The 17,123-nt window shown below is 44.7% G+C and overlaps 1 protein-coding gene across 3 annotated transcripts; it reads left to right on the top strand.

The window, feature by feature from the left end:
- Window positions 1–1,625: 1,625 nt before the first annotated feature.
- Window positions 1,626–16,455, top strand: LOC125429550 (E3 ubiquitin-protein ligase TRIM11-like). 3 transcript variants are annotated; one of them, XR_007244009.1, is made up of 8 exons: window positions 1,626–2,334; window positions 5,388–5,483; window positions 7,669–7,899; window positions 9,978–10,000; window positions 11,153–11,187; window positions 12,163–12,281; window positions 14,581–14,613; window positions 15,689–15,797. XR_007244009.1 is itself a non-coding variant. In XM_048490759.1 (7 exons), the coding sequence occupies exons 1-7, from the start codon at window positions 1,942–1,944 to the stop codon at window positions 15,814–15,816; spliced, it is 885 nt and encodes a 294-aa protein (XP_048346716.1). In that variant the 5' UTR covers window positions 1,626–1,941; the 3' UTR covers window positions 15,817–16,455. The 3 variants fall into 3 exon arrangements, 2 of the variants coding, with proteins under 2 accessions (XP_048346716.1, XP_048346715.1); XM_048490759.1 differs by lacking the exon at window positions 11,153–11,187 and having other exon boundaries at window positions 7,669–7,761; window positions 15,689–16,455; XM_048490758.1 differs by lacking the exon at window positions 11,153–11,187 and having other exon boundaries at window positions 15,689–16,455.
- The last annotated feature ends 668 nt before the right edge of the window (window positions 16,456–17,123 follow it).

Below are 17,123 nucleotides of genomic sequence, written 5' to 3'. Positions count from 1 at the left end.
CCCCCCACACACAATTGTTTGTCCCTGGTGATTTCCCTGCATGGTCAGGCACCTTTCCCAGATCCATTTCGCCTGTGCAGATGGTGGCTGCCCACACACACTCTGGTCTCACAGGTACCATGAACTGGGACGGACAGTAGCTGGGAGGGGAGGCGCTGACAGATGGGGGACGGCCAGGACATCAGGGTAGTCACGTTAGCCATCGCGCTGCTGCGCGGGCGTGACGTCGGGCCTGCGCAACTTCGCGAGTGCGCAGGTGCGATGTCGCGAGACGCCGCTTCCGCAGCGCTTCTGTGCGAACTGTCACATTTCTGCGGGGCTCTGCACGCACGCAGCTCCGCCTGTCTGTGCGAACGCTTTTTCGCGGATGCGTCGCTATTTACGACGTCATCGCGTCGCTCTTTTTGCCCGTGCGGAAACAGCCTCTGCATTTAAAAAGATATGAGTTAAGTTAAAGCCAAGGAAAAACCCAAAACACAATAGATGAACCGTAGTTTGTGCTATGACATGATGTATTCTGAAAAGACAGACATTACTGGGATAACTGTGTTAGAAGACAAGGCGAGGCAAGGTTATATTCAAGCCAGAAAGAGGGAGGCCTGGGGTGTGAGGAAACTATCAAAATGGAGGTTCTGGGCATCCAAGTGAATCCCCCTTCTATACTGTGTCCTTGAGCATGTATCTGCAGGTCTTGTGAACATAACACTACAAAACCTGAAGCAGATTCCCTGGAAAGGCAGCATAGAAATCTTCTAAATAAAACAAATACAAAGAGCTTTGCTGAATCAGATCAGTGGCCCACCTAGTCCAGCATCCTGTTTAATAAAATGCCCAACCTTGGAGGGTCAAACAAAAAGCATAGGGGCCAAAGAGGTTTCTTTGCTCTTAATGTGGCCCCTCTGGCTGATCCTTTAACATGTGTTTGATCTGCAACCAGTGATTATAATTATGATTTAAAACATTTTCAGATTCCAGTTTCCAAGGCAGCAAACATTTCAAACATTAATTCAGCATACTAAAACCCAGGCTTGGACAGATTTATGGAGGACAAGTTGATCTATGGCTACCAATCTTGATCCTCCTTGATCTGAGATTGCAAATGCCTTAGCAGACCGCCTTAGCAGACCGCCTTAGCAGACCAGGTGCTTGGGAGCAGCAGAAGGCCATTGCTTTCACATCCTGCATGTGAGCTCCCAAAGGCACCTGGTGGGCCACTGAGAGTAGCAGAGTGCTGGACCAGATGGACTCTGGTCTGATCCAGATGGCTCTTTCTTATGTTGTAGAAACAACTAGAAATCTAAAAACGGAACAGAAGCAAAGCTTAAGTGTTAATACCACATGGCAAATAATGCAAAATTATACCATAGGGTCCGACACAGCACAGTACTTATGAAATCCTTGTGTCTAACCTACCCTATTTTCAAACGCCCAGCCTTCTGTTTTGAGGACTCCTGCCTGCTAGAGTCCCTTGCTTTCTGTGGCAAAACACTGCAAGTCTAAGATCCTGTTCACTAAACTTGAATGTGAATTGTAAAACAGGGGCGCAGAGGGCGTTCAGGAGTTAATCTGATCCAGGAAGCCTTTTCTTTGCAACTTGAATCAGCGGGCCTGTCCTCTAGCCTCCCTCCCTCCCCCCGCCTGCATTTGCATCCCCCTGGGTAAAACTGCCGTGGGTCCTTTGTTGCGCCACCCTAATGCAATCAACATCTTATTGGGTCCCTGCGCGCCATCCTAACGCAATCAGGACCGCTGGAAAGCGGCGCAACCGCCGCCCGCAGTCCCAAAGTCCCTCCTTGCAGCCGTGCATTTTTGAACCATTTTGGAGAGCCCTCGCCTGCCTCTCCTCTTGCTGCGCGTCCGATCCTGCCTTTTGGTTTTGGCGCAGCAGCCGCCGATCTCCAGGAGGGCAAGGCCGGGTTTGGACCCCGGATCCCCAAAGCCATGGAGAAGCCGCTGGCGAAGAGGATCCGGGCGGGCGCCTCCTGCGACATCTGCGCGCGCTTTTACACCGACCCGGTGCTGCTCGCCTGCGGCTACAGCTTGTGCCGGGCGTGCGCCCAGCAGCTGTCCCCGGCCGTGTGCCCGGACTGCGGGGCAGCCTTCGACCCGGGACGCCTGACCTGCAACCGGAGCCTGTCCGACCTCGTGGAGATCGCCCAGCAGCTGCTTCAGAAACTGGAGGCCGAGAGGAGCCGGAAGGGAGCCGGCCAGGATCGCGCGCAAAGGGCCCACTTCTGCAAGCAGGAGAAAAGCATCCTCTGCCAGGCTTGCTGCGCCTCCAAGGAGCACCGGCACCACGACCAGGCCCTGGCGGAATCGGCTGCCCACTACAAGGTAGGGTCCCCTTGTTTTGGAGGAGGGGCTGCCCATTTTATTTGGGGGGACGGGAATCGAGAGCCGTGGGGATGGGGGTAGTTATTGCTGGGGCGACTGGGATTGAAGAGCCCAATAAGCTTTGTTTTACCGCCTGAAACTCCAGTTCCTCCCCATTTCTCTATATAATTTAAACCTTCAATTTGTTTTGGGTTATTTATATACTGCTCCAGGAAGGGGGGGAAGCCTCAGGCAGAATAATGCACATGCAGAGTAATGCACTTTCAATCCACTTTCAATCCATTTTGCAGCTGGATTTGGCTGTGTGGAATAGCAAAATCCACTTGCAAACAATTGTGGAAGTGGATTGCAAATGCATTATTCTGCACTTTGATTCTCAGTGTGGTATAAGGGCCAGAGGGCCCAATGTCTTCATTCCCCCACCTGAAACTCCATTTGTTCCCCATTTCTTTAGTTTAAACCTCCAAATTAAAATATTATATGTTTTGCAGTTATTTATACACGGCTTTTATTGGCTCCAGACTGGGGAAAAGCTTCAGTGCGGTCTAACGCACCAGAGTTCAAACTCCAAATCAGCGATTTTATCCCTGGGAACTGATCTGTGCCACATTTCCAGGTCCCACCTGGAGTGTCAAACAAGAGAAAAAGCACCTAATGGCTGAGGATAAGTTTTCATTTACATGCACAGACTTTGAAGGATTATATTATAAATGATAGGCACAGGGCAAGGCCCTGTCTACAGAGCAAAAGCTCTGACCGGTTACAAAAATAACTATCCAAAAGCTTCTTCAGTGTTCAGAGATTTATTGTTTTTATTAAATTTTGCGCAGAAGAGGGAACTCTCCTCTGTTAGCAACAGGGAGGAGGTTCAAAGGGGCTGTTGCTTGTGTAACATAATTTATACCCTCTTACAAACATCCCTCCTTGTCTTTTGACCATTGGCTAGATTTGGAATACGTACACATTGCCATTTGAATTGTCACTCTTTTCTAAAGCCCACCTTGTTTTCTACAATTGGGTGTGTATTTTTTATGTTATTTTGCCCCGTTCAGAGATCTTGGTTGCTATATCAACTCAGTTTTACTTTGCCCTTATCTGTGTTTTTCTGTACGCCTTGTCTCTTTTATCTTTTTGGTGAGAGGCCGTACCCAAATTCCACAGCATGTGTATCGGACTTTGCTGAAAAGTGCAGAAATCTCCCCCCCCCCCTTCTTCTAAGCAAAGCCTCTCTACTAATGAAATTACAGTTCTTTGCTTAACTAACAGCATCTTACTGATCTTTTATAAATTACCTGTAATATACTTTATGTGATTAAATATATGGCTTAAAACATTATAAACTATATGTTCATATCATAAACAATAGGCTAGCTGGGGGTGTTAAGGATCCAAAAGAGACCTGCCCTTTTTCTAGGAGATGAACAGTTCATCCATAAATGGACCAGTATTTTAAAGAAATGCTCTCATGTGCTGATGGTCCTTATTATTGATATGTCTAGGGAGGAGGTGAAGAAGCTTGATAAAAAGAAAAACAAGAAAATAAACGTGATCAGTAGCCGTTAGGTGGTTTTCTCTTGTTGTACCTTTTGAGCGTTCCTACCCCATCCTTTATGATTGAAGGTTGACCCACCTGCAGGGAGGCAATCCTACCTGTGTAAGCAGAAAAGAGTTCCCTTTGTGCCTCAACTCATTGTATTTTGGCCTAATGTAGCTCCCGTGACTCCTGGGGAGCTCCTGACCTGGTACCCTCCTCCAGGGGCACCCCTGCATGGTCACAGCGCTCCTTGGCTACCACACAGATGGGGACCCCGGCGTCCTTGCAGAAGAGCTTCAGGGGCTCCCAGTGCACTCCACAGGACTCCCCCCCTCCTGCCTCCTCCTGCTGCTGGCTGAACTGCCAGGCGATCTCCACAAAGCTGCTCAGCTGCCGGTTGGGATGCCAGCGAGGTTGAACCTTCTCCTAGCACTCAGGGCAGATGGCGGCCGCTGGCAATGCCTCTCAGCCGCAGCACTGAGTGATGCAAGCCTGGCAAACCCAAGAAGGGGTGGGGACTCCCCCTTGCTCCCCTGCAAAAAAATGTGTGTCTTCACGGGTGGGCAGAGGCAGGACACATATGCTGAATAGGTAGAACTGGTTATCTTGTTGTATTCACTCTCCAGGTCAGGAAATTCCTGAAGATTTTTTTTGGGTGGGGGAGAGAATACCTGTGGAAAATACAATTTAGGAAGAAACTCAGTGGGAGTGTGATACCATCAAATCCCCCCTCCAAAGGGCCTGAAGTGGGCATTTGAACCTGACCTTCTCAGATCTTAGTATATGGTACCACACTGGCTGTCATGTACTCTAGCAGCAGGTATTTTTTTAAAAAATTAAATGTTTCCTGCCACACCCTCCAGATTTTCATTGTTGGATCATTTGTTGCATTCATGAAAGTGATCCTGATATAGTAGTAGTAGTTTTAGTAGTCGTCGTCGTCTTTATTTACGGTCAGTAACCAAATACAATACAATTCTCCAATTTAGCAAAAATATCCACAATAAAACAGCAAATGCAAATTCCTGACATAGTCCAGCCTTTGTATACTAAAACGTTCTCATTTGGCTATGAAGCAAATCCCACAGGCTCCCTCTTTCTCTCAGTCTAACCTGCCTGACAGGGTTGTTAATTGTGACAATAAAATGGATGGAAGAGAACAACGTATGCTGTCTTGATCCTTGAAGAAGGATGGTTTAGTAACACACAGAATCGTACAGTTGGAAGAGGCCCCAAGGGCCATCAAGTCCAACCCCCTGCAATGCAGGAACGCGCATTCAAAGCGCTCCTGTCAGATGGCCATCCAGCCTTTCTTTAAAAACCTCCGAAGAAGGAGACTCCACCACATTGTAATAAATAAAATAAGTTAAAATGGGATACTGTGAAATGCCGGAAGGGCACTGGTATGTGGGGTGAGCAGTAGACATGTCCTTCAAGCAGCCTCTCTTAGAGAAATTCACTGGTGTGTAAATTAAACCTGTGAAAAGCAACTTAAGCGAACCTTTTGTTTCCTCCTCAGCTTTTAATGCGGAAATGTCTGGACAATTTGAAGAAGGAGGAAAGCGACGTTCAGTCTAATAGAACAATCCTTGAATCAGAGACTCTATGCTACTTTGTGAGTGTGGCTGTTTTCTGCGAAGTGAACGAATATGGGATCCAGTTTGGGGTAGGGTGTAAATGTAGAATGCCACAAGTGTCACCAGCCGAGAGCCGCCTTGCTTCTCAGAAGCGACATTTGGATTGGTCGTCCCCTTAGAAAATGTTGTTCTACAGGCAAACCCTTGACAAGAGTCCTCTAAGGAGACTGCTGAATGTTGAGGTCAACTTGGTGAAAAGTAAGAAATGCCTTCCTGGGGCATTCAGAAGTTTGACATGTTGATGTTCTGCAGATTCATTATATCACTGGCTGGCATCAGGGATATATGGCTGGGATGGGCCTCAGTGATCCTTCACCCACGATTCTCATGTCACCTGGTTTGCGCTAATGGGGATAGGAATTAAGAACATAAGAAAGAGCCTGCTGGATCAGATCCATCTAGTCCAGCACTCTGCTACTCGCAGTGGCCCACCAGGTGCCTTTGGGAGCTCACATGCAGGAGGTGAAAGCAATGGCCTTCTGCTGCTGCTGCTGCTGCTCCTGAGCACCTGGTCTGCTAAGGCATTTGCAACCTCAGATCAAGGAGGATCAAGATTGGTAGCCATAAATCGACTTCTCCTCCATAAATCTGTCCAAGTCCCTTTTAAAGCTATCCAAGTTAGCAGCCATCACCACCTCCTGTGGCAGCATATTCCAAACACCAATCACACGTTGCGTGAAGAAGTGTTTCCTTTTATTAGTCCTAATTCTCCCCCCCAGCATTTTCAATGTATGCCCCCTGGTTCTAGTATTGTGAGAAAGAGAGAAAAATTTATCTCTGTCGACATTTTCTAGCCCATGCATAATTTTATAGATTTCAATCATAGCCATAAATCGACTTCTCCTCCATAAATCTGTCCAAGTCCCTTTTAAAGCTATCCAGGTTAGCAGCCATCACCACCTCCTGTGGCAGCATATTCCAAACACCAATCACACGTTGTGTGAAGAAGTGTTTCCTTTTATTAGTCCTAATTCTTCCCCCCAGCATTTTCAATGAATGCCCCCTGGTTCTAGACTTCAATCATATCCCCCCTCAGACGTCTCCTCTCCAAACTAAAGAGTCCCAAACGCTGCAACCTCTCCTCATAAGGAAGGTGCTCCAATCCTACAATCATCCTCGTTGCCCTTCCTTTACTTTTTCTACCTCTTCGATATCCTTTTTAAATTACTCCAATTAGGAACAGACTCACCTGTCTGCTGTCCCTCATTCTCTGGGTATTCTGTGCCCAATGGCCAGAGTCAGAGGAGGGACGGCAAAGGAGTAATGCTTTTGTTGCCTTCTTCCCAGCTTACTCGAGAGGGCAAGTAGGGAATATGGCTGCCGCTCTTGACTGACCTGTTGCTATGATTGTAACGAATCCACGCTGCCACCTAGAGAAAGAGAGCAGTAAATTTCTGTTCTTCCTCACCTATATTCTGTTCCACAAAAAGGTGATAGTTTCAGTTAGGTGTATGCTTCTCATTAGAATATAGTCCTGAATGGATATGAGAATTATAATTCACTTTTATGCGCTGCCTTTGTTAAAACCATTATTTTGTGCATTATTGAACATGGCACTTTGATACAAGAGCATTTATGCCAAAATGTATTTTTAACTTTCAAATGGATGGGGGGAGCAGGGCCAGGTAAGCACTAGGACCCAGGCGGAGCATTCTACAACAAAGAAGCTTTGTTCTGTGGTGGAGGAATATACACTCTACTATCATCTTTATTTGGAACAGGGTATAATGACAAACATTACCAGGGAGGAATATAAACAAAAGCTCCTTCTTTGTGAACAGATAGGGGAGATGAGTTGGCCTGCCAGAGGGGACTTCTAGAGAGAGCTAGTGTGGTCTGGCTAGAATCAGGAAGACCTGGGTTCAAATTCTCCCTCAGCCATGAAGTTCAGTGTGTGACCTTGTGTCAAGTGTTCCTAGCTTAGCTCATCTCATGGAGTTGTTCAAAAGTTAAATGGAAAGGGGTGGGGGGAGGGGAGAATTATGTACATTGCCTCAAACTCCCTGGAGAGAGGGTGAGATCAAAATGCAAGAAATAAATAGATATCTTGGCCCTCCTTTTGAAGCCTGACATGTTTCCCTGAGATCACTTGAGGGTAACAACAAATCACAATGAAAATTTGCCGACATAGGTTTCTGTCCCCTTTCTGTCTTCTTGTTTCAGACGCGAACAACAGTGGCATGGGAAAAGGCAAAGGATGAGTTCAAAAGGATGCAGTTGTTTCTGGAAAGTCAAGAAAGACAGCTGCTGGCTCAGGTAACAGAAGTATATAATGAGATTAAAATAAAAAAGAATGAGCAGATCTCTGCCCTCTCCAAGAAACAATCCTCTCTTCAAGATCTCATCTATGAGGTAGAAGAGGTGAGCCACCTGCCAGCGAATGAACTCCTGGAGGTAAGAAAACTGTGCCATGTATGTACAAGGGCATCTGAGAGAAACTGGACTACCTTGGTGGGAAATATTCCAAACACAAGGGTTTTTTTTTAAACTGAAAGAGATAGAATCAGGTTTTATATTCATGATTCTGCCAAATGAATTTTCCCTTTACGTCTTCCAGTTATTTTGAGTATCCTTCCACACCACTTTATATTACACATGGCCTTGAGTGTAATGGAGCAGCAGTGGCGTAGGAGGTTACGAGCTCGTATATCTAATCTGGAGGAACCGGGTTTGATTCCCAGCTCTGCCGCCTGAGCCGTGGAGGCTTATCTGGGGAATTCAGATTAGCCTGTACACTCCCACACACGCCAGCTGGGTGACCTTGGGCTAGTCACAGCTTCTTGGAGCTCTCTCAGCCCCACCTACCTCACAGGGTGTTTGTTGTGAGGGGGGAAGGGCAAGGAGATTGTAAGCCCTTTGAGTCTCCTACAGGAGAGAAAGGGGGGATATAAATCCAAACTCTTCTTCTTCTTCTTTGAGGCCGTTTACAAAATCTGTCAAAATATGACCTCATATATTTAACTTCATTTATCCCTGATTTTCCTCCTAACTGGAGACCCAAAGCACCTTATATCTCTCTGCTGTCCTCTATTTTATCCTCACAGCAACCCTGCAAGGAAGTTTCTCTCCCCTGTCTGCAGTGGCCCCAGTGATGGCAGTTGAGAGATATAGGAAGAGAACAGAAAGCCTTTTTTGGCATGTTAAAAGAACACCGCAGCTACAAAACAAACCAATACAGCAAAACGCATCCAATGCAAACCCGCAAGACACATCAGTCCATGTTCACATGGTGTTGATCTAAGATGGCGCCGAAGAGAGACGTGGTTTTGTGAGCTCCTCCACTTTTATTCTGTCTGTTTTTATCTGTTTTTCCCGGGCTCCAGGCTCCCTGCCAATTTTAATCTCTAAGCTTTCTACAATTATTTCAATATAATTTTACGGAGGCCTACTACTAGAGGAGGAAATTATTTTTACCGGTTGTTTTATCTTCAATATTGTCTCTCAATTTTAAGGCTTGAAAACAGTCACAGAACCAGGCTTTGGGTCTAATAGACTTTATTTACTGCCCTAACAATTTCCTTACCAAGAAACTGTCTTTGTGCATATGCTGATAAAGCTTTCAAAACTCATCGGCCCTTGAAAGTTAACTCCTCTGCGTGGCAATGGGAGGGAAAAAGAAAGCAAAAAAAGTTACCTTTCCTCCCCTTCTCCCCAAAACAAAAAGAACTCCTAATAGAGCAAGATTGATTGCTTCTTAAAACGATAAACCTTTGGAAGAAAGAGAAGACTTACTGCAGGATTTTGCACATAGTAACAGATATTCTGCTTTAGGAAATGATTCGGCACCACAGGTGAATGTGGTAGCAAACAGCCTCTCCTCCTCTCCCGTAGACCTCTCTGAAAAACCTCTAATCTCGGACACAGCACTTAAAGAGACAGATCTTACTGAGACCAGCACAAGTGATTCTCCCAAACAAGCTGAGCTCTCTGCCACGCCTCTTTCTAACCTGATGGAATTATTAGCCAAAGATATAGGAAGAGAGTTCACAGCCATCTGTGTATCTTGGGTCATGCAGTTCATTGGGGTTGAGGGAGTTAGACCCTTCGCTCACTTTGTCCCAGATGAATGACTGTGGTTCCTAGGGGGTTGGCCAAAGAAGCATTTCCTGGTGATAATAGGGTCCCTGTTTCATTTTTAAAACAAGGGTTGATGGCCTAGGGCAGGGGTGTCGAACTCATTTGTTATTTGGGACCGGATATGACATAAATATGACTTGGGGGGTTAGCTTCCTTGGGCGCTCACCAGGCCAGATCAGGAGTGGGGGGATGAGGTTTGCCTCAGCTGGCTTGTGGGCCAGATAAGCACCCTCAGGGGGCCAATCTGACCTCTGTGTCACATGTTTGACAACCCTGGCCTAGGGCTTTCTCTGGTAGAGGTGCATGAGAGGTGGACACTGGGTGAAACAACAAAGAGGGAGGCAAAATATTAAATACTGTTTTCCTTTTCTTTTTTTTTTCCTGTCTCCCTCTAGAATATTGGAAGAACCTTGCAGGCGTAAGTGAACCCTGTGAGCAGAGGGAGCTATTGGTGGCACCCTGTCATTTCTCTTCGTGGTTTGTGATACTAACCTCATGTGATAGTTGATAGCAAATTAGGCTCCTAAAGAGAGAAAACAGGACCCTGTAGGCTCCAGCATGTCACAGATGAAAATGGGGACATTCTTTGGTATTTCTGATGACCCTCACTTAAAGGCATGGTTTAAGTATGCACACGTATGCACACACACGTTATATATATATATATATATATGAATGGTTCCAGTTGTAGTCAGTTACCAATAATATCAGCTGTTCTTTGTTGAGAAGAAATATGTTTGCCAATAACTAACACCATACCTGCTACAAAATGAAGACGAGCCCTGTGAGGTAGGCTGAGTGTGGGTGGCGGACTCAAGATCACTCAAGCTTCTATGGCAGAGTGAGGATTTGAACTTGTGTCTTCCAGATCCTTTTCCAACACTCTAACCAGATCTAAGGTTCTTTTCTTCCTGCTGCACACTGTATACATTAACCATGCAGTGATTTTATTAAAGAAAGAACAGCCCAGTACTTCTCGTATTTCTCTGTGAGCCAAATTATGTTTAAAAGTTCAGATCCTGGCTTCCCAAAATTATATTTAAAAGTTTGGTCCCAGCTTCAGCATCTCCCCTCAGAAAACTGCAACACTTAACTGCTGCTAGTAGCAGAGAAGTGGCAGAAAGCACAAAGTTTAACTGTTTAAATGCTGATTAAAAATATGGCAAATGGCCAAATTGTCCAGACCAACAACTAGTACATTTTTGAGATGGTAGGGGAGGGGGGGACACCTTATTTTTCCAGTGTTGGAAACCTTTTTAAAAATTTGTCTATCTAGGACACCTGGTTTCAATTGCTGATTTTTATTATTATTGTTTGATGTTATGTAATTTGCTGAAGACTGTAGCATTTGGAAATCCATTTTGTACCAGCATAGAATCACTTATATTATTCACCACAAAGTTGACAGTTCACACTAAATGAAAATATCATATGCAGTTCCGATGATTAACAATGCATTTTAAAAATACAATGCATGTGGAAAAATAGGTCTTCCTTTTCAAGGGGATTGCACCCCACTTCCAATTCTTTTCGAAGTTTCTGTATTGTAGCCCTAATTTTTTGTTTCCAGGACCCTGTTCTTCATTTATCTTTACAAATTCACATGTGAGTATCTCCAACATTTCTTTCATATATTATTTCTATATATTAAAGGAGAAGAGAGTGTTTTCTCTCTTCGCGACTTGCACTGTGAGACCTGTCTTTTCAACATATAGTATCGACATTTTTCACTCTTTGCTCAAAGGCTGAAATAAGCCTGTGAACCTATGGCTGACTCAGGCTAGCTTGATCATGTTAGATCTTGGAAGCAAAGCGGGGTTGGCTCTGGTTAGTTCTTGGCTGGGAGATCACCAAGGTGCCCTTTTATTCCTCCGGCTTGGAGTTCCCTTTTTCCTCCTGCTTCCCCCCTCTCTGGGAGGGTTTTAATTGGGGTTTATTGCGTGATGTCATCTTTGTTAATTTTATCGCTGTGTTTTAATTTTAATTTAATGGGGTTTTGTTTGTATGGGTTGTAAGAGGAAATTATGTTGTGCACCGCCCAGAGCCCTCCGGGGGTAGGGCGGTATATAAAACCAATCAATCAATCAATCAATAAATAAGGTAGTCCAGGGTTGCCGAAGCACGCCATGGCATGGTTACCTCTTGCCTTGAAAAACCCTTGACGGGTCATTGCAAGTCAGCTGCGACTTGACTGTACTCTACTACCAACTTCTGTAAACCGAAGGATTTGGTTTTCCTTCGCAAATGAAGTTGCCTTATACCGATTCAGATCTTTGGTGTATCATGGTCAGTAAGGCCTACTGGTTTCAGCTCTCTTCCAGGGTCTCAAGGAGAGATCTTTCACATTACCAGCTGTCTCGCTAGAGATTTGAATTCCCTTCCCCAAACCAGTCTTCTGAATGCTTTTCTATGATGCTGGGAGCTCTTTTCTCATTCCTTTCTTCCCAAGTACTTCTGTCTTTCTCTGCTTCTCCGGACCTGCTTATGTTTTTGGACTTTCTGATTGTACCCTCCTTTCTTTTTCTTCACAAGGATACTGAGTTAACAGGTGTTTTATGTGTGCACATATTTATCTTCCAGGTACGAAGAGCGGGAAAAAGTTCAGCCTCGGGGATCCCTTTCTCCTGAGCTGCAGAGCAAGATAAGTGGTTTGGTTGAGATCAACAAATTTCTGCTGGGTGCCATGAAGTCTTTCAGAGGTAAAGAAGACTGCCTGCAAGGTTTTTTTATTCTTGAGTATTGCTTTGATCTTAAAGCAAGGCTCACTCGGGATGTCAGCTGAACAGGGGACATATGAAATTAGATCTCTAGTAAAATGGTTTGCTCAACCTGAATTGCATTCTATGGATTTTCGTGTGTTTTAAATCCGTCACTCTTGTCTAACTGTTGGTACTTCAAAGTCTAGCATTGTAGTTTCTAAAAAGGGGAAGGGCATTCTCTTTAATGACAACCTCCTTCCTGATCGTTTTAGCTCACTTCGTTTTGCTGTTGCCATTTGTCTGATAAAAGTAGATCTGTCAAAAGTGCCTATTTGGGCAATATAAATAACTCTTCTGGAGGCTGTGAGTATGGCCCCTTATCTAGTGCAGTTAAAAGTCCTTTAATCTGCTTCAGTAAGCAGTAGACACTGGCACCCCCACTCCGCCACACATAAATAAGCTTGTTTTTCTGAAACTGGAACTCAGACTTTTATATTATATAATGTCTGTATATATTAAAAGTGTGTGTATGTGTGTGTGTGAGGTCTCGAACCTCATCCCAATAAGCGGACTCTGTATTATTGATCAGTAGAGTTTATTGATAAGCATCAGAGCACCAAAGCTTAGCAAAGCCAGTTCTGACAAACCTAACTTTTGTCATCCCCCTCTGTACAAATCCACATTCCCCAGAAATTGTCAAAAACAGTCCCCAGAGCTGAGATGCCCCAAGGTTGGCAGCAGATAGTAAGAAAAAGCCACCTGGCTTTCTGCCCCCAAGAAATAACAGATGAGGCTCCATTTTTCATGGGGCCAGGGTTTCAGGGGAAAGCCTAGTTATCTACAAAGCTTGTGAAGCCCTAAAGTAAAGATTAAGGAAAAAGTGCCCCAGGAGGCAGCAGCCCAGTTCACAGCCCCAGGTAATCAGGGACAGCACCGCTGCCATGCCACCCTGACTCCTTCAGGGGGCTTTTCAGCAGTGTGGGGAGGCTGGAAAACCAAAAAACTCTCCCCCTGCCACCAGAAAGCCCTCCATAGGGTTTAATGGACTTCCATAACCTAAAAGGCTCAAGTCCCTGAGCTACAGTGTAACTACCTGACAAGTCAGGGCAGAAGCTGGCAGAGCCGCAGAGGGCAAAACTGTGTGCCTGCTGGGATTTTTGCCCTTCGCCCATGCCGCCTCCATGAGTCGATGCCTCCTCCTCCCCCGATTGCTGTGAAAACTTTCATCTTCTTGTTTTCATAAAATCAAGCATTAATTCCCTTCCTTCCTTCCTTCCTTCCTTCCTTCCTTCCTTCCTTCCTTCCTTCCTTCCTTCCTTCCTTCCTTCCTTCCTTCCTTCCTTCCTTCCTTCCTTCCTTCCTTCCTTCCTTCCTTCCTTCCTTCCTTCCTTCCTTCCTTCCTTCCTTCCTTCCTTCCTTCCTTCCTTCCTTCCTTCCTTCCTTCCTTCCTTCCTTCCTTCCTTCCTTCCTTCCTTCCTTCCTTCCTTCCTTCGATAAAACGGACATGCTTCTGTTTCTGAAAGGAAACCTGTAGGTCCCTTATGCAGTGGTGGGATACAAATAATTTAACAACTGGTTGTTTACAAGCACCATTTTAACAACTGGTTCTGCCAAAGTGGCAGTAAACCCATGAATCCCACCACCGCCCCCCATGTATCTAATTGGGGGTGCCTAATTGGGGGTGTTCTGCTTGCTGCCCTCTGTTCTTTCTTGGAGGGGAAGGAGACAGATAAAGCAAGTTATTCATCTCTAATAACAACAGTTGTGGAATATTTACTTGAGCAAATGATTCTTGGGTTAAATTTGAATTAAAGGCAGGCCGAGAAAATCAATCAGCAGTTATCAACTGTGGCAAAGGCCTGTGAATGTTATGAACAGAAACTACTTCTCTCTTTTTGTCATTCGACTAGAATACTGTCCTCTCTCCCTCCCTTCCCACCATCCTACTAATTTAGACTCATTGATATCCTACTGAATCAGTGGTAGAATGTTCTTTTAATCAATAACTCTTGATTGCATCCTGAAATGTCACCTTTTACTCTGCTCTTCCCTCCCACCCCGCAACCGGAATGAATGATCTGTAACTTCACATTTTGTAAGTATTCACATTACTAGAAGACAGGTTTCAATCTTTGTTGGGAAAGTCAGGAGGAGAGGGATAACCCCCATTGTACTTTCAGCTTTTATCTAATTATGTTTATCTAACAATTCAAACCAAAAAAATGGGGGGTATAATACAACCACATGCTACATGAATTATGATGTTGTTTCTCACCTTCTGTTACCTTTGCTTCTCCAGAAAATGTGGCATCTGGACTTCTTCAGCACAAAGGTAAATTTGAGGCACGAATGAAGGATCAAATTCATAGTTGGGGGGAGTGTTTCGTACTCTACCACATTCAAAAGCATTTTTTGCCCCAGGGGCTTGCGGGAACTATAAAATGGAATAACTGTGGAGTAAGTGGGGAAAGTAAGAAATGAGAGAGCGTTTTCGTGCCTATTTGTAGATTTTATTATGATGGTTTCGCCATTGAATCACGGTGCAAGCCTCGCCGCAGTTCCATATAGGTGTGTGTCCCTTGGAGTATCGGTTCTGAGACCACAGGTGCTGTTACTATATCATGAAAGTGGTGCCTTTGGAGAGCTAATTGTTGCTTCAGTAAAACCTGGGTCTTTTTTCTCCAATAACTCTAACCACCTTTGAGGTCTCACCCATTTTTTATTGAAAAATGAAAACGTAAAAGAAATAAAACATGATTGCGGTTAAGGGATTGCTTAGCTGATTACCTCCCTTTTGGTTTTTTGTCCCCATTCCGGGAATCCATGGCCCAGAGATGCTTCTCTGACCAGGTCTCAAGATGGAATTCTCAAACCTTTGTTTTCCCCTTCTCAGGAAAACTCTGTTCAGGCCACGAGGTAATTTAGGCCTTTGAAGTTTCATCCTAGCACCTCTGCATAGTTTCCTGTCCTCCGTCCAGGAGATCAAAAGGCAAAGATGCTTTTCACAGTCATATGTGACTTTGCTAGTTTTACAGTACTATTCCATCACAGTTTTAAATAGGACTGTGGAGAGGGGTTGGAGCCCCATATTGGGAGTTGGGAGAAAACAAACTTGCAGTTTGCCTAGATGACTGCGTTCTGACATGGTGAACCCGTAACTGAACTTGAGGCTTCCCAAGGCGAAAAGCATTTGGTGATAATTGGCACATGAGTAGAAAGGAGGGAAGCAGGGCAAAAGCAAGAGTTCAGCGACAATCTGGGTTTGTGCCTGCCAAGAACACACTTCAGGATCTCTGTTATGTCTGAATACAACCAGTGTAATTCCATGAGGGGAGGGTTTTTTTGACTCTGGAATCAGTTCCCTCTTCTGCTGTTTCTTAATTTAACTGTCTTCAACATTCCAACAGGAAACACAACTCCAGATCCTAATGGATGTCATCCCTCTGTTGTAACGTCTGAGGAAACTCAACCTGTGAGCAATTTGGACCAGGTTCAGCACACCAATCCTGGAAGTTCTGATCATCTGTCTGAATGATGTGTGGTTTTGTATTTCATTGGCCTGTCCTGGTATTTTTGTGTGTTTCCATTTCACTTTGGAGGTACCTGTGCCCCAAAGTGGTCCTCAAATGTTTCAAGAAAACAATGATCAAACTCTTCCATACTTACTCTTTCCAGACACATACTTACTCTTTCCAGACACTTCTTTTAGATGCAAACAGGTGCCTGTCTCATTCTGTGCGCCTGAGGTAGTAAAATCTACCTCAAAGGGCTCCAGCTAGCTTCCCTTCCTGTTTCCAAATCCCTCTTTCCACCCAGGTCCACACCAGCTGTGCAGATACAGACACAAAAAAACTCCTGCATCTAATTAAGTGGGCACCATCTTTCTAGCATGTTTGGCATGACCATTTCCTTATGATGTCATAGTTTTCCCATGTCCTGTAATAGGATACCTGAATTTTGTACAACATTTTCAGTTTGAATTTTGTATAATTAATTCAATTTGAATTTTTTAAAATTAATGCACACAACTTAAAAAAAACTGGCCATCTGATGATTGATAACGAAGAAGAAGGAAATAGAAGGGGCTGATTTCCCAGGGGGAACAACAATTTTTAAGAAAGGATCTAGGGGGGACCCGGGAAATTACAGGCCAGTCAGTTTGACATCTGTTCCTGGTAAATTAGTAGAATCTATCATTAAAGATAAAATTATTAAACATGTAGAAAAGCAAGACCTGCTGAGAAAGAGTCAGCATGGCTTTTGCAGAGGCAAATCCTGTCTTACAAACTTACTAGAGTTCTTTGAGGGTGTAAACAGGCATGTGGATAAGGGGGAACCAATGAACATTGTCTACTTGGATTTCCAAAAGGCTTTTGACAAAGTTCCTCACCAGAGACTGTTGAGAAAACTCAGCAATGAAGGAATAAGAGGGGAAGTCCTCCTATGGATTAAAAACTGGTTAAGACACAGGAAGCAAAGAGTGGGTGTAAATGGGAAGTTCTCACAATGGAGAGATGTCGGGAGTGGTGTCCCCCAAGGATCCGTTTTGGGACCAGTGCTCTTTAACCTATTCATAAATGACCTGGAAGTAGGGGTGGGTAGCGTGGTGGCCAAGTTTGCAGATGATACCAAATTATGTAGGGTGGTGAGAACCACAAAGGATTGTGAAGAGCTCCAAGTGGACCTTGATAAATTAGGTGAGTGGGCTCAGAAATGGCAAATGCAGTTCAATGTAGCAAAATGTAAAGTGATGCACATAGGGGCAAAAAATCCAAACTTCACATACACGCTACAGGGGTCAGTGCTATCAGTCACAGACCAGGAAAGGGATTTGGGCGTCTC

The sequence above is a fragment of the Sphaerodactylus townsendi genome, linkage group LG03 (genome assembly GCF_021028975.2).
Source record: "Sphaerodactylus townsendi isolate TG3544 linkage group LG03, MPM_Stown_v2.3, whole genome shotgun sequence".
Taxonomy (NCBI): Eukaryota; Metazoa; Chordata; class Lepidosauria; order Squamata; family Sphaerodactylidae; genus Sphaerodactylus; species Sphaerodactylus townsendi.
The sequence above is the reverse complement of the archived record's forward strand: the minus strand, read 5'-3'. Positions and strand labels throughout refer to the sequence as shown.

Excerpts from the sequence above, each read along its gene's own strand:
- LOC125429550 (XM_048490758.1), top strand. The coding sequence starts at position 1,942 with ATGGAGAAGCCGCTGGCGAAGAGGATCCGGGCGGGCGCCTCCTGCGAC. Across the intron at positions 5,484-7,668 it reads CAGAGACTCTATGCTACTTT|ACGCGAACAACAGTGGCATG; the intron begins GTGAGTGTGGCT and ends TTCTTGTTTCAG. Across the intron at positions 10,001-12,162 it reads ATTGGAAGAACCTTGCAGGC|GTACGAAGAGCGGGAAAAAG; the intron begins GTAAGTGAACCC and ends TTTATCTTCCAG.